Source organism: Gymnodraco acuticeps, unplaced genomic scaffold (assembly GCF_902827175.1).
Source record: "Gymnodraco acuticeps unplaced genomic scaffold, fGymAcu1.1, whole genome shotgun sequence".
In the NCBI taxonomy this organism is placed as follows: domain Eukaryota; kingdom Metazoa; phylum Chordata; class Actinopteri; order Perciformes; family Bathydraconidae; genus Gymnodraco; species Gymnodraco acuticeps.
The window spans coordinates 3762-18656 of record NW_022991774.1 but is presented as its reverse complement, the minus strand read 5'-3'; the positions used below and the strand labels follow the sequence as shown (position 1 = coordinate 18656).

Here is a 14895-nt window from a genome sequence, read left to right as displayed (position 1 = left end):
AGGCAAAGGCTGCAACCATTGCAGATTTGCACTCGAAGGTGAGAATAAAATGGCAATATTTAAAACATAATAACTCCTAAAAAATGCAAGCGTATGTTAAGGACTGTAAATGATAACTGTTACATATCTTTCTCAGATTTACCAGAACATCCAAATAGCACAACAGAGACAGAAAATCTCTTTTGAAAAACGCAAGGGAAAGAATGTGAAATCTTTCCTGATTAACGTTGGAGATGAGGTCCTAAGAGCGAATAAGAGGAAGGAGGGCCGAAAAGGTGGAAAACTGGAGTGCAACTGGTTTGGCCCTTATGTGGTTTCCTCAATCACCAACAAGGGTGTGGCAACCCTGTTGAGCTCAACAGGAGCTCAGCTGAGACAGAGTGTGAATGTGTCTCAGCTGAAGCCCTTTATCAGGCCTATGTTGAGAGGTATTTTGATTATCAATACAAGGACACATTTTAGGTATACTTCATGTGTGGTACTTCAATAATACTGTTTATTTTTTGTCTATCTAATAACAGCTGAACCGAAGTTGGATTCGGAGGGGTCTGTTGCTGACCACCAGTATGCCCTCTCTGGTGCGAAATACGCAAAGGATCTACATCCGATTCAAGACAAGCTGGTAGATATATGTTTACTTCATGCACAGTGATGGAGGTGCATTGTTTTGATTTTAATTTTTCTATGTTTTCTATTGGCTTGAAGTATGTTTTGCAATCTGTTATTTGCAGCTCAGCTATGTGCTAGACCACAATAGGCCTGGAGCAGAGGTCATTGTGAAGGAGGGTGATGTGTGCCTGACCAGAGAGGACTTTTGGAGCCTGGGTCTTCCTCAGTGCATGGAGTCAAATGTAGGTATACTTGAGCTTTCCTCCCAACTTCATCTTGTCTCAAATAAATGGCACAGGTAACTTACTGTTGTTACTGTTTCAGATTGGAAACACGTGCCTGAAGATGGTACAAGAAGCCACCCAAAGACATGTACGGTTTTCAACAGACATCATTGGCCTGCTTTTTTCTTTTGAATAACACATATTTTCTAAATAGCTGTTTAGTGGTGAAACTCCAATCTCGTGAAGTGTGGTTGTCTCTTGTTGTTGAACATACTTCTATGAAGATTTCATTTTTTTTGAAAAACTATCAATATAGGGCAAAGATATATACATCGTGGATATGTATGTGGTTCCTACCTGGAAGTCCAAAACAGCTGACGTGTTGGCCAGTTTTCCAGTAAGTTCCTGTTGCTTGAGACCTATGTTTCTTGAAATTGATATACAGCAACTTAAAATCCCTTGTTTAAAATACTAGGCTGACCAATTGGCCACCAAGGACATGGTTTTCATCCCTGCCTGGAGTCGGCAGCAAGGAAAGGCAGATCACTATTTGCTTTGCGTGAGTCTGTTCCAAATGATCTCACCAGCATGTACAAAATGAACATAAGTTGTGCTGTGTGGTTTTCTTCTGGTGTTTGATTATGTCTAATTTCAGCTATTTTGTCAATGGTTGACAGGTGATCAAGCCAGCAAAGAGAGAGTTATATTTGCTCGACCCTCTTAAGCCAGATGGCTTTGGGGACAATTCCTACAAGGACATATTTAGGTTTTTGTAACATGATTACCCCCTCACCGTTCTGTGGCTTGTATGGGAGTTCTAAATAGTTTATAGTATTCTAATACTGCAGTAACCATCTTGTAGACCAGGGGTCTGAATCTGATCAAATTCATTTATAATATATCTCCATTTCCACAAAGTCTGGAGTGTCCTTAGTGGAACCAAAAGAAAAGAGTCTGCAACAGGATGCTATGAATTATAATATTCATTTTGTTATAAGCCTTGTTCAAAGGTTGTTTTCAAGTTCAGCTTTGTTCAGCGGCTGGTAAACGTATTTTTGTTTGTTTTATTTTAGCCCCGTTCAGTGGCTTTCATAACTTTCCTCTTTTAAGGCATGCAATAGTTCAATGTAAGGAAATCCAAAAACATGAATTATATTGTGTATAGCGTTCCTTCACCAAATCAATTCCCATGTCTTATCATTTCTTTTGACAGTGACCTAGCGCACCGCATTGCTCCAGGTCAGTGGACAGTAAAGTTCGGCAGAGACGTCAAGGTACATTTCTCCACCATCTCATACACCTGCTTTCACATGTCTTTATTTTCCATTTGACCATGAACATCACTGTTATATTCCAAATTCTTACAGGGTTAGCCTCACCAAACCACGGGCAATGACTGTGGTGTCTTCATACTGATGGTAAATTCCTCCCTTGACACTTTTTTTTAAGGGGTTTTGTTAGTTTTTGAAACTCATAACTTAACAGATCTTTATCCTTTCACAGTATGCACTCAACTTCAGCACAGATGCTCTACTTTGGTTTACCGAGGTCAGTATTTATCCTCTGAGTTAGTATTTCAGGGGGAAGAGGGGGCTAACATTGAGTAGACAAATGATGAGGTTCCATTCATTTTCAACTTTATTATTGTTACATTTTCTTTTAGCGGGACATAGCACAGATCCGGAAATGGTGGTGCATTATGCTCATGGAACGGTACCAGATTGAAGGGTAAATCATACATTTTAAATGTTACTTTATAGACAACAGTTTCTTTGACACTGATTTACATTTTCATCCTGATATTATGTGATTTTTATAGCCACGGACAGATCCAGATTATTTAACACATGCATACATATTGATAATTGTATACACATGTAATTAAACAATCACATGACCCACACCTTATATTTTCCTTCAAAGGTCCAGTTTCAAAAGTCCGACATATTGGAGGTAATATCTTTTCAGTGAAGCAGTAACTGTTTTTTGTTTAAAAAACGACCTGTGATCACGGCAGAATTTCCAACTATTATGTCTCACTGCTTTTTTTAACTTTATTGATAGCTGTTTTTTACCTCAAGGAGAAGAATAACAAAACATAAGAAAAATGTGTGTGATATATTCAACATTAATATTAAAAATGTGTCTTTTTGCTACCTGAAGCCCAAAGAATCTTGGTATTTCGATTGTGCTGGCAACAGTCTAGTCAATGTGTTGTTAAATATGTTTGATCTAGTCTGACCAATACTTCACAGCTGCCAAACTGTCTTCTCTCGGACCTTCTGATGGAAGTGGTTCTCCAGGAAGGTGACAAAGCGTACTCATCACTCACTCTAGTGTGTACCACCTTCAGAGACACAATGTCCACTGTGTCTTTCAGAAGAGGGGCCCACTTTCGCTGGCTTGAGAGTAAGTGATTCAGTGAAGGTGCAGCAGTATACGACAGCTGTGGTGTCTATGCATATTTTTAATGGCTCTATTGAAATGCTTGTTTTACACAGGTGTTGCTACATGGAGTTTGTTCTCTGCTTCATACAAGCAGGATTTCAACGTCATGTACACCATTGACACCTGCCGTGGATGCTTGGAGCCTTACAAAAACTGCAAACCAGGTAGACTTCTTATTCTGGATAATAATGTTTATGTGTCATTACATATTTAGTGTGTTGTGGTCCTAGTGTGATTCAATTACAATATTTTCTTTTTCTATTCATAGGATATGTTGGGAAAGGTAAAAGAGGAGAATTGCAGGGCATCTACTCTGATGACCAACATCCAGGCTATTGCAGTCCCTTCTGCAACCAGATATCATAGGTAAAGATTAACTCACACAAACAAATGTCAGAATAGACTAAATTGTCACTGCAATTAATGAAGATCATCATTTGATATCTTACCTTCAAGTTTGGTTTTCCCGGACGCTGCCCGTCGTGGACTTCGGGTCGTGGACTTCGGGTCGTGGCTGAACCTGTCTCTGCAGTCCTGCCTTGGGTCATGCTGCTTCCCTGATGGCTTCCTCATATATTCTGAACAATCTGTGCTGTTTTCCTATCCACATGTAAAAGGAACTAGAAGGATTTCTTGATACTAAGGGCTGTAGAGAAAAGTTTGGAGCTTTTTCCATTAACGTTGAAGTTCAAATTCTCAATAAACACTTGAATGCTGTGCTGTCTTTCTATTTACTTGAATGTGTGAATTCATTCAGTTGGGTAGGTAAGCTTGGGATGGATATATGAAATATATACATACAAAAAATTAGAGACTCTTTCCAATGAAAGTAGCTAGCCGCAATAGCTCCAAGATTGCTATATCTAGTTTGTAGGTCGCCAAGTTGGCATCATTGACAGTTCGTCTCTTAAAGCCTCTAAAGCTCTGCAACAAAAAAGGATCATTATGAATGTAAATACTATACATGGTAATGCAGCAGGGCATAGTGCGATGAGGCAGGCAGGCAGAACCAGATTTATTTCTAAATATTTGTCGATCAATATTAGGCTACACTAATATAAGGCTACTAGTATTATGATATTACTGCAATAATATTCCAGTGGTGGCTGCTTAAGGTTGTTTCTGGCTCGTTTGATCCAAACATTGTCCAAAGCTCAAAATGTATTGTAATAGATGTAAGAATTCTCAAAATGTACAATATGTTTTGATCCAACACAATATTCTGATTCAATCCATATATGTTAGGGGTTTTTTTTTTCACCAAAATAAATAGACTGCCTTCTCTCCAGCTCACCGCACACAAAGGGGGGGGGGGGGGGCATCTGTATTAACGGGTCAGTCTATAAGCACTCTAATAGCACCATAAATTACATTTAAATAACCACAAAAAGACAATTATTGTTTCCGATATTGATTTAACGAGATGCTGTTATAACATGGAAACGGCTTAATTTAAAAAAATAAGCTTCAAAAATGTTTTATGAAGCACACTGGGTACAGCCCTGTAATACATGTGTTCCGTGTGTATATAGTCTTACGCAAGAAACACATAGCATGAACAGACTGCAACAAAACCAGTCTTACAAAACAGACTTCTGCTAAACTGGTGCAGAAGCAAAGCATCTACCTTAGATGAAGTTCACACAGAACTGTGGAAAAGGGAGAACATCTGTACTTGCTTTCAACGACATGATCAGGCTTATATATTATAAAAGTGTTGGCTAAAGTAACGCAGAATATATATATTTTTTAATTGTAAATAATTAAGTACACACACATAACAAGCTGTACCGAGTTCCTCCGGCTGCAGTTCCGCAGACGGCCGGTGTGTGGCAGCATAGCGCTGGGAGCAGAGGGAGGTGAGTATATGACGGATATGACGGATGACGGATGCGACGGAAATACACCCGAACATATTTGGTAGGCCGAACATATCTGGTACTGACACCGGCTGCGATCGCCTACTCTCGTCTACTTTCGAGGCGAGCCGCAACGCAGGGCTCTGCTACTGATGTTTCCCCGCCTCCTGATCCCTGATTGGCTGTGGCTGTAGTGATGTATTTTCTTCATATTCTGCATTACCGCCCCCTACTGTATGGGAGTGTTCTCGCAGTCCTGATGGAGGTTTATCTACTGAATGCATGACTGAATGTAGTTGGGTCTAGTTTGTCCTAATCTAAAACTACATTATCCTCCTTGGTGCTCTGATGTATTTGCTTGACAGCTAATGTAGACCCGCCCCCTAAGCGCTGATTGGCTGTGGTGATAGTGATGTATTTTACAATAGTGGGATGTGTTCCAGAAACAAAGGAATAATTCACCAAATGTAATTACATTTAATGACAAAGTATATTAAATTGATAAGAGCTGATTAAACCACTTGTTCCCTAAATGAAATTATATTAATCTCTTATTCTTCCAGGTTTAAATAAATGTTTTACAGTTTAGTGTAAACCCAATATAAATCACAGAAGATGCTCTAGTCTGGTTGGTTGAAAATCACTCCTGAAACATAACCAATATGTGAGGATGGTCAGCAATGTTTTAACTTGAAGGTGCTTTTAGTTTGACACCTTTCCCTGCAGTTTTAGGGGTTAATACGACAATTTGCACATGATTTGAATTCTGTGGTCACAGCCCATTGACTTGCAAATGTTGAGTTTGAGAGAAACCGTGAAATCTTTTCCAGTGGAAGTGATCAATACCCTGATGGAAACCCTCCCAGATTAATCATAACGATACCCCGACATGAGGTTAGGATATATCTGTCGAGGTGAGAAGTTCACTGCAGCTAATCCACTAATCCACTTTAACACAGAGAGGGGATTTAGTCCCAACCTAATCACTGAACACACACCAGGAGACGCAAAACACACACCAGGAGACACCAGGAGACGCAAAACACACACCAGGAGACGCAAAACACACACCAGGAGGAGACGCAAAACACACACCAGGAGACACAAAACACACACCAGGAGACACAAAACACACACCAGGAGACACAAAACACACACCAGGAGACACAAAACACACACCAGGAGACACAAAACACACACCAGGAGACACAAAACACACACCAAGGAGACACAAAACACACACCAGGAGACACAAAACACACACCAGGAGACGCAAAACACACACAAGGAGACACAAAACACACACCAGGAGACACAAAACACACACCAGGAGACACAAAACACACACCAGGAGACGCAAAACACACACAAGGAGACACAAAACACACACCAGGAGACACAAAACACACACCAGGAGACACAAAACACACACCAGGAGACGCAAAACACACACCAGGAGACGCAAAACACACACCAGGAGACACAAAACACACCAGGAGACACAAAACACACACCAGGAGACGCAAAACACACACCAGGAGACCCAAAACACACACCAGGAGACGCAAAACACACACCAACAGACACAAAACACACACCAGGAGGAGATGCAAAACACACACCAGGAGGAGACGCAAAACACACACCAAGAGACGCAAAACACACACCAGGAGACACAAAACACACACCAAGAGACGCAAAACACACACCAGGAGACGCAAACACACACCAGGAGTAGACACAAAACACACACCAGGAGACGCAAAACACACACCAGGAGACACAAAACACACACCAGGAGACGCAAAACACACACCAAGAGACGCAAAACACACACCAGGAGACGCAAAACACACACCAGGAGGAGACGCAAAACACACACAAGGAGACGCAAAACACACACCAGGAGGAGACGCAAAACACACACAAGGAGACGCAAAACACACACCAAGAGACGCAAAACACACACCAGGAGACGCAAAACACACACCAGGAGACACAAAACACACACCAGGAGGAGACGCAAAACACACACCAGGAGGAGACGCAAAACACACACCAGGAGGAGACACAAAACACACTCCAGGAGACACAAAACACACCAGGAGACACAAAACACACACCAGGAGACGCAAAACACACACCAGGAGGAGACGCAAAACACACACCAGGAGGAGACTCAAAACACACACCAGGAGGAGACGCAAAACACACACCAGGAGACGCAAAACACACACCAGGAGGAGACGCAAAACACACACCAGGAGCAGACGCAAAACACACACCAGGAGACACAAAACACACTCCAGGAGACACAAAACACACCAGGAGACACAAAACACACTCCAGGAGACACAAAACACACACCAGGAGGAGATGCAAAACACACACCAGGAGATACAAAACACACACCAGGAGGAAACGCAAAACACACACCAGGAGATACAAAACACACACCAGGAGGAGACGCACAACACACACCAGGAGACGCAAAACACACACCAGGAGGAGACGCAAAACACACACCAGGAGATGCACAACACACACCAGGAGACACAAAACACACACCAGGAGGAGACGCAAAACACACACCAGGAGGAGACGCAAAACACAAACCAGGAGACACAAAACACACACCAGGAGGAGACACAAAACACACACCAGGAGGAGACGCAAATTCAAATGTATTTTATGCTGATATTAAGTACTCTGTCTGAAAATAGGAGCGCGAGTGTTCCGTAGTGATGTCACTATGTTCCAGAAGTAAAGTAAACAGTGGAGGGAACACAGGGAATGTAACCTAGCGGACCATTGACTTGCACTAAAACCTACGTAAACACACTCCAGGAGAGGGAACACCACAGAAAGCAGAATAGGGCCTCTTTAATAGGAGCTCGATTGTTCCATAGTGATGTCACCATGTTCCTGAAGTACAGATGGAGATGTTTGTGGACCATTGACATGCACTAAAACCTATAGAACACACTCCAGGAGAGGGAGAACTCTCTTTAAGATGCAATCAGATAAGAAGGCAGCAGCAGTCAGGTAAACACATCGCTCTTTATTTCAGAAACAACAACAAAATGAAACCTTCTTCTCTTCGTCTTCTCCGTCTGGCACGGCCAGTTTAAGGCTTTTTGATTCTAGCTGTGTGTTTGAGGTACAGCCCCCCTCCCCCTGCTCCTCTTCAGGTGTTGTTGTTGTTGTTAGCACCATGATTAGTTTTGTTTACTGCAACAGGAGCGGTAAAGGAGTTCTGTCTGCGGACTGTTTATTTCAGTCATCTGCAAAAAGTCAGAGCCGACGGGACAGAGTTTACAACAAAACTGTCTCATCTCAGGGACACAGTTTCTATTAGAGTGGCAGGACTCCCCCGACACACACACACACACACACAGACACACACACACACACACACACACACACACACACACACACAAAGACACACACACACACATACCAACACGCGCACGCACGCACACACACACACACACACACACGCACATTTCCCGCAAGTTGTGACGACTACGATATAAAAACAACCCTGATAAAAGAAAGTACAGCAACGCTTTATTTCACAGGTCCGTTAAATCTTACCTTGATATATAATACATTCAATTAAATACAAATAAAGAATAACAGACCTGTAAAATAAAGCGTTACCATGACTACCACATGCCCGTACCATCAGTAATATCAAAGCGTATCGGAGTCTGCAGCTGATCCATCGTTTCTCTACTTGAGACAGAAACACTGTGGTTACAGACAGTACTGTCCCCCTGTCCATCAAACAGTTCACCTGGAAAATAGAGTCCGGTGTGGACGGATGCAGCGTGAGAACATCCTGTATGTACGGAGGCCGACAGGTGCAGTGTGAGAACATCCTGTACGTACGGAGGCCGACAGGTGCAGCGTGAGAACATCCTGTATGTACGGAGGCCGACAGGTGCAGTGTGAGAACATCCTGTACGTACGGAGGCCGACAGGTGCAGCGTGAGAACATCCTGTAAGTACGGAGGCCGACTGATGCAGCGTGAGAACATCCTGTATGTACGGAGGCCGACAGGTGCAGAAAGGATGCAGATATAGAAACACAAATGCTCCAAAACACACGAAGAGACTTCTTCAGCAACTTGAGGACACATGCAGCGTCACTCTTTAGTGTCCCCTGGTCTCCCAGCTGGGTGCGTCACTCTTTAGTGTCCCCTGGTCTCCCAGCTGTGTGCGTCACTCTCTAGTGTCCCCTGGTCTCCCAGCTGGGTGTGTCACTCTTTAGTGTCCCCTGGTCTCCCAGCTGTGTGTGTCACTCTTTAGTGTCCCCTGGTCTCCCAGCTGTGTGCGTCACTCTTTAGTGTCCCCTGGTCTCCCAGCTGTGTGCGTCACTCTTTAGTGTCCCCTGGTCTCCCAGCTGTGTGCGTCACTTTTTAGTGTCCCCTGGTCTCCCAGCTGTGTGCTTCACTCTTTAGTGTCCCCTGGTCTCCCAGCTTTGTGCGTCACTCTTTAGTGTCCCCTGGTCTCCCAGCTGTGTGCGTCACTCTTTAGTGTTCCCTGGTCTCCCAGCTGTGTGCGTCACTCTTTAGTGTCCCCTGGTCTCCCAGTTGTGTGCGTCACTCTTTAGTGTCCCCTGGTCTTTTAGTAAACGCTGCCATGTCTCCTCAAGCTGCTGAATGTTCTCTAAACGCTGCATGTGTTGTTGCTGAAGATGTTTCTTCATGTGGAACCTTTGGGTTTTATATCTGCATCCTTCCTGAAGCTGTGTTCTGGGTCGTTGTAGCGTGTTTGCGCCTGTCGGCCTCCTTACTTAATAAATCCTACAGTGTTCACACACACTCTGCATGGGGGTGTGTTGAACAGACGGCCCGTAAACACAAATCTCTTTTTTTGTCCTAGCTTACTTTTACAAAAACAGATCAGAACCACAGGAATGTTGTAAATCCCACTAACGTGAAAACGCTCGGAGCCTTTTCACCGATAATCACATTTCCAACAGTTTTTTACATTCAACTCAAATGTTGCTTTTCAGGCATGAAGCGGAGACTCCTTCAACATCAGGGGATTACGATCAGTGAGTTCTGATTGTGTGTTTAATATGTACATGCTCTCACTCTTCTACATAGGGCTGCAACTAAGTCTGTTTTCATTTTGGATTCACCCACAGACTATTAAATCCTATCATATCATCGAATCGTATTATCATATTGTAAACTAATCGTTTAGACGAGGGACTAGGACACTTCAATTTGACTTTTAAACGTACAAATAAAATATTTCAGCATGCATTCTGGTTGCAGTCACTTTTAATGAAACACACCTGTGAACCTGGATGGTCAAAATGACCAGAAGACGTGCTGAAGAAAAGCATCTTGCACAGCAATGGCAATACTTCAAAGTCAAATTGAAAGGCTGTCCTTCTTACTTTCCTCTTGAGGATTCACCGCCTTTAGATTATGGTTTGACTCCAAAACTGTGTCCTGTAAATGTTTGTAATGATTTTAAAACATATTTTTAAAATATTATAATTAAGGGTGGCTAACTGTAGCTCACCCACAGCGAGCTTTATCACGTGCACAAGAAAAAGAGTCTTGTTGCAGCCCTACATCTGGTCCAGTTCTATAGATACTCCTGCATGTTGAAGGCCGTCTCTGTGAGAGGATGTGCAGCTTCCCATCACCCCCTTCCTGAACCACCTCCTGTACCACCTCCTGTACCACTTCCCGTACCCCGTCCTGTACCCCCTTCCTGTACCACCTCATGTACCACTTCCCGTACCCCCTCCTGTACCCCCTTCCTGTACCCCCTCCTGTACCACTTCCTGTACCCCCTCCTGTACCACTTCCTGTACCCCCTCCTGTACCCCCTCCTGTACCCCCTCCTGTACCCCATCCTGTACCACCTCCTGTACCACCTCCTGTACCCCCTCCTGTACCACCTCCTGTACCCCATCTTGTACCACTTCCTGTACCCCCTCCTGTACCCCCTCATGTACCCCCTCCTGTACCACTTCCTGTACCACCTCCTGTACCACTTCCTGTACCACTTCCTGACCTGAGAACTGATACAGTAACCAGGAATATGCACCATCACCATCATCAAACACCACACAGCACTTTGCTTCTGTAAAAAAAAACAATAAAAAGGGACACCACACTCCGTCGCTTCCTCCGCCCGTTTGTCTCAGAGAGAAACGCGGCGAGAGTCTTTATTCCACACGGCGGCGTTGAGTTGAGTCTGATCTCATTGAAGGCGTCACACCGTGGTCTCGTACTCCATCACCTCTTTGGGCGTGGCCAGGCAGCGGTACTGGATCCGGGGCGTGACGGGCGCCGCGCTCTCCAGCACGAGGATGGTTTTACGCAGCCGGCGGTCGATGAAGTGAGCGTCCCAGGCCGGGTACTTCTTCCTGGGCAGATCTATCCGGATCACGGGCCCCTCTGTGCGCGGGGAGAGACTGGGAACAGGAGCCTGGACCCCCCGCTGAGGCCGAACCTGAAACACGTCTCCGTCCACCCCCGAATAATCCGGCCCTTTAGTCCTCTGCAGGGTTCTGGGGGGGCTGCTAACCACATCCGGCGGGAGGCTAACCGCCGGGGAAGCTAGCAACTCCACGGGCAAATCCTCCTTCTCAACGACTGGCCGCCACCCCGACACGGGCCCGTCGGGGTGCAGCAGGCAGTAATAAACACACATGAAGAAGCTGCCCAAAGCGTAGCTGCTGGACACGACGCACACCATGGCGACGGCGTAGGATTCCGAGGAAGAGGGGCCTCGGTGAAGGTACCAGGCGGCGGTGAGGAACACGTTCTCCAGCAGAACCGTCAGGCTGTAAGGCAACGCAGGTTTATTCATACAGAACCTTTCAGCACAAGGCAATTCAAAGTGCTTTACAAACATGGAAGACATTAAGAGCTTCAAAGGTCCCCTATCATACTGTTCTTCATCGATATATCACAGGTCTCAGATATATCCAGAGCCTGTCTCTGATTGGCTGACACACCAAACAGATCATTGCAGCATTACCCATAATCCCCTCTGTTTCAGCCCTGTTTCCAAAGTGCTGATTCTCTGTCTGTTACTTTAGATGAAAATAAGGAGCCCCTCCCCACGCCCCTCTGAGAGAGATTTGGTTACAAAGAACTCAATGGGAGATTCAGGTGATAAGGGGGGGGAGGTTACCTTGGTTGCTGATTGGCTAATGGTTACACAAGACAAAACATCGTTATGACATCATCAAGTGGCCAAAATCTGATCAGCTCATTTCAGACAGGTTTCTATAGAAATTGATCAAAAAGAGAGAAAATCTTTGTTCCTGAAACTTTCAGAGTCTCTTTCCACAGAGGGGACACATGTTGATGAAGAAGAGACATGAAGAAGAGGGGACACATGTTGATGAAGAAGAGACATGAAGAAGAGGGGACACATGTTGATGTAGAAGAGACATGAAGAAGAGGACACATTTGATGTAGAAGAGACATGAAGAAGAGGGGACACATGTTGATGTAGAAGACACATGAAGAAGAGGGGACACATGTTGATGTAGAAGAGACATGAGAAGAGGGCACACATGTTGATGTAGAAGAGACATGAAGAAGAGGGGACACATGTGATGTAGGAAGAGACATGAAGAAGAGGGGACACATGTTGATGTAGAAGAGACATGAAGAAGAGGGGACACATGTTGATGTAGAAGAGACATGAAGAAGAGGGGACACATGTTGATGTAGAAGAGACATGAAGAAGAGGGGACACATGTTGATGTAGAAGAGACATGAAGAAGAGGGGACACATGTTGATGTAGAAGAGACATGAAGAAGAGGGGACACATGTTGATGTAGAAGAGACATGAAGAAGAGGGGACACATGTTGATGTAGAAGAGACATGAAGAAGAGGGGACACATGTTGATGTAGAAGGAGACATGAAGAAGAGGGGACACATGTTGATGTAGAAGAGACATGAAGAAGAGGGGACACATGTTGATGTAGAAGAGACATGAAGAAGAGGGGACACATGTTGATGTAGAAGAGACATGGAGAAGAGGGGACACATGTTGATGTAGAAGAGACATAGAGAAGAGGGGACACATGTTGATGTAGAAGAGACATGAGAAGAGGGGACACATGTTGATGTACAAGAGACATGGAGAAGAGGGGACACATGTTGATGTAGAAGAGACATGGAGAAGAGGGGACACATGTTGATGTAGAAGAGACATGAAGAAGAGGGGACACATGTTGATGTAGAAGAGACATGAAGAAGAGGGGACACATGTTGATGTAGAAGAGACATGGAGAAGAGGGGACACATGTTGATGTAGAAGCGACATGAAGAAGAGGGGACACATGTTAATGTAGAAGAGACATGAAGAAGAGGGGACACATGTTGATGTAGAAGAGACATGAAGAAGAGGGGACACATGTTGATGTAGAAGAGACATGAAGAAGAGGGGACACATGTTGATGTAGAGGAGACATGAAGAAGAGGGGACACATGTTGATGTAGAAGAGACATGAAGAAGAGGGGACACATGTTGATGTAGAAGAGACATGAGAGAGAAGAGGGGACACATGTTGATGTAGAAGAGACATGAAGAAGAGGGGACACATGTTGATGTAGAAGAGACATGAAGAAGAGGGGACACATGTTGATGTAGAAGAGACATCACAAAGTGCATTTTGCATGATAGGTGACCTTTAACCCCAATAAGGACACCACTTAGGGGACTTGAACCTGTAGATCAGCAGCCGGCAGCGGGTGCGGCCCTCCCTCACGCTGAACCAGCAGAAGATGTAGACGATGCCCACCATCATGTTGTAGATGATCTCCTCCCACTTGGACATGCAGAAGTCCGTCTCGCCCTGGATGATCCAGAAGGTCATGACGCACCAGTGCGCCACCACGAAGACGCCGAAGTAGAGCGGGAACACGGAGGCGAACAGAGCGAAGGCCAGCGTGCGGGCTCCGATGGTGAAGAGGTGCCACAGGATCTGCACCAGCACCGCCTTGTAGCTCATCGGCAGCTTATCGTCCCGCGAGTCCCGCAGAACCTTCTGATACGAGGCCACCATCCAGGACAGGGAGACCAGGGAGGCCGAGGCTGAGAGACCTGCAGAGACAACAGGAGTTACAGAGGAGGAGGACACATGGCTGTGCCCCAAAAGGAAATGTGTATTTATTGTAGAAAATGTTTGCAAAGTAAAAATGTTAGTCCCATTTGGCCCTCTGTGAGTTCTGGAGAATCACCGGCCTTCCTCCAAACGTCACCATGTCAGCTGCACACTGAGAGGAACTGTGGGTTCTGACTCGCCAAGTTCAGATACCTTTGATCAGGTTAAGGCCTGGTGTCCCCGTGTGTCTCAGGGCTGCCGAAACGCACCAGAAGGACACTCAGGGACTTTGTTTATCAGGGGGACATTCATGTTTGCAGTCCACATTAGCGGTCGCTCGCATGTCGAGATGTTTCTGTGCCCCTGTTTTCAACGTACACACGTCTATAGGCACTATGGCTGTGGAGTCAAAAGTAACCTAGTGATCGGACCTCTATCGGTTTTTGTGATCACATGTTTTATCTATTTAAGCAGAAACACAGAAAAACAAGACACATACATACCCCGTGAAAGAACATACAGTTCCCTTACAAAACAAACTAAAATGAAACCCCACCCTCCCAGGACCCCCGTGGGCCGGATCAAGTGGCACCAGGTAGTTCAGAGTTAGACGTCTCCATGGATGAAGCAGAATATGGAACCTCAGATGTGT

The 14895-nt window shown here is 44.9% G+C and overlaps 1 protein-coding gene across 1 annotated transcript; it reads right to left on the bottom strand.

Annotated features, from left to right (window-relative positions):
* Window positions 1-11123: 11123 nt before the first annotated feature.
* On the bottom strand, window positions 11124-14241 carry zgc:198371 (uncharacterized protein LOC497072 homolog; the record flags this gene model as incomplete). The annotated part of the gene is given in 2 exon segments (XM_034199454.1): window positions 11124-11960; window positions 13867-14241. Coding segments are annotated over 2 exon segments (949 nt in total), but the record flags the coding sequence as incomplete, so codon positions are not given.
* Window positions 14242-14895: the final 654 nt, after the last annotated feature.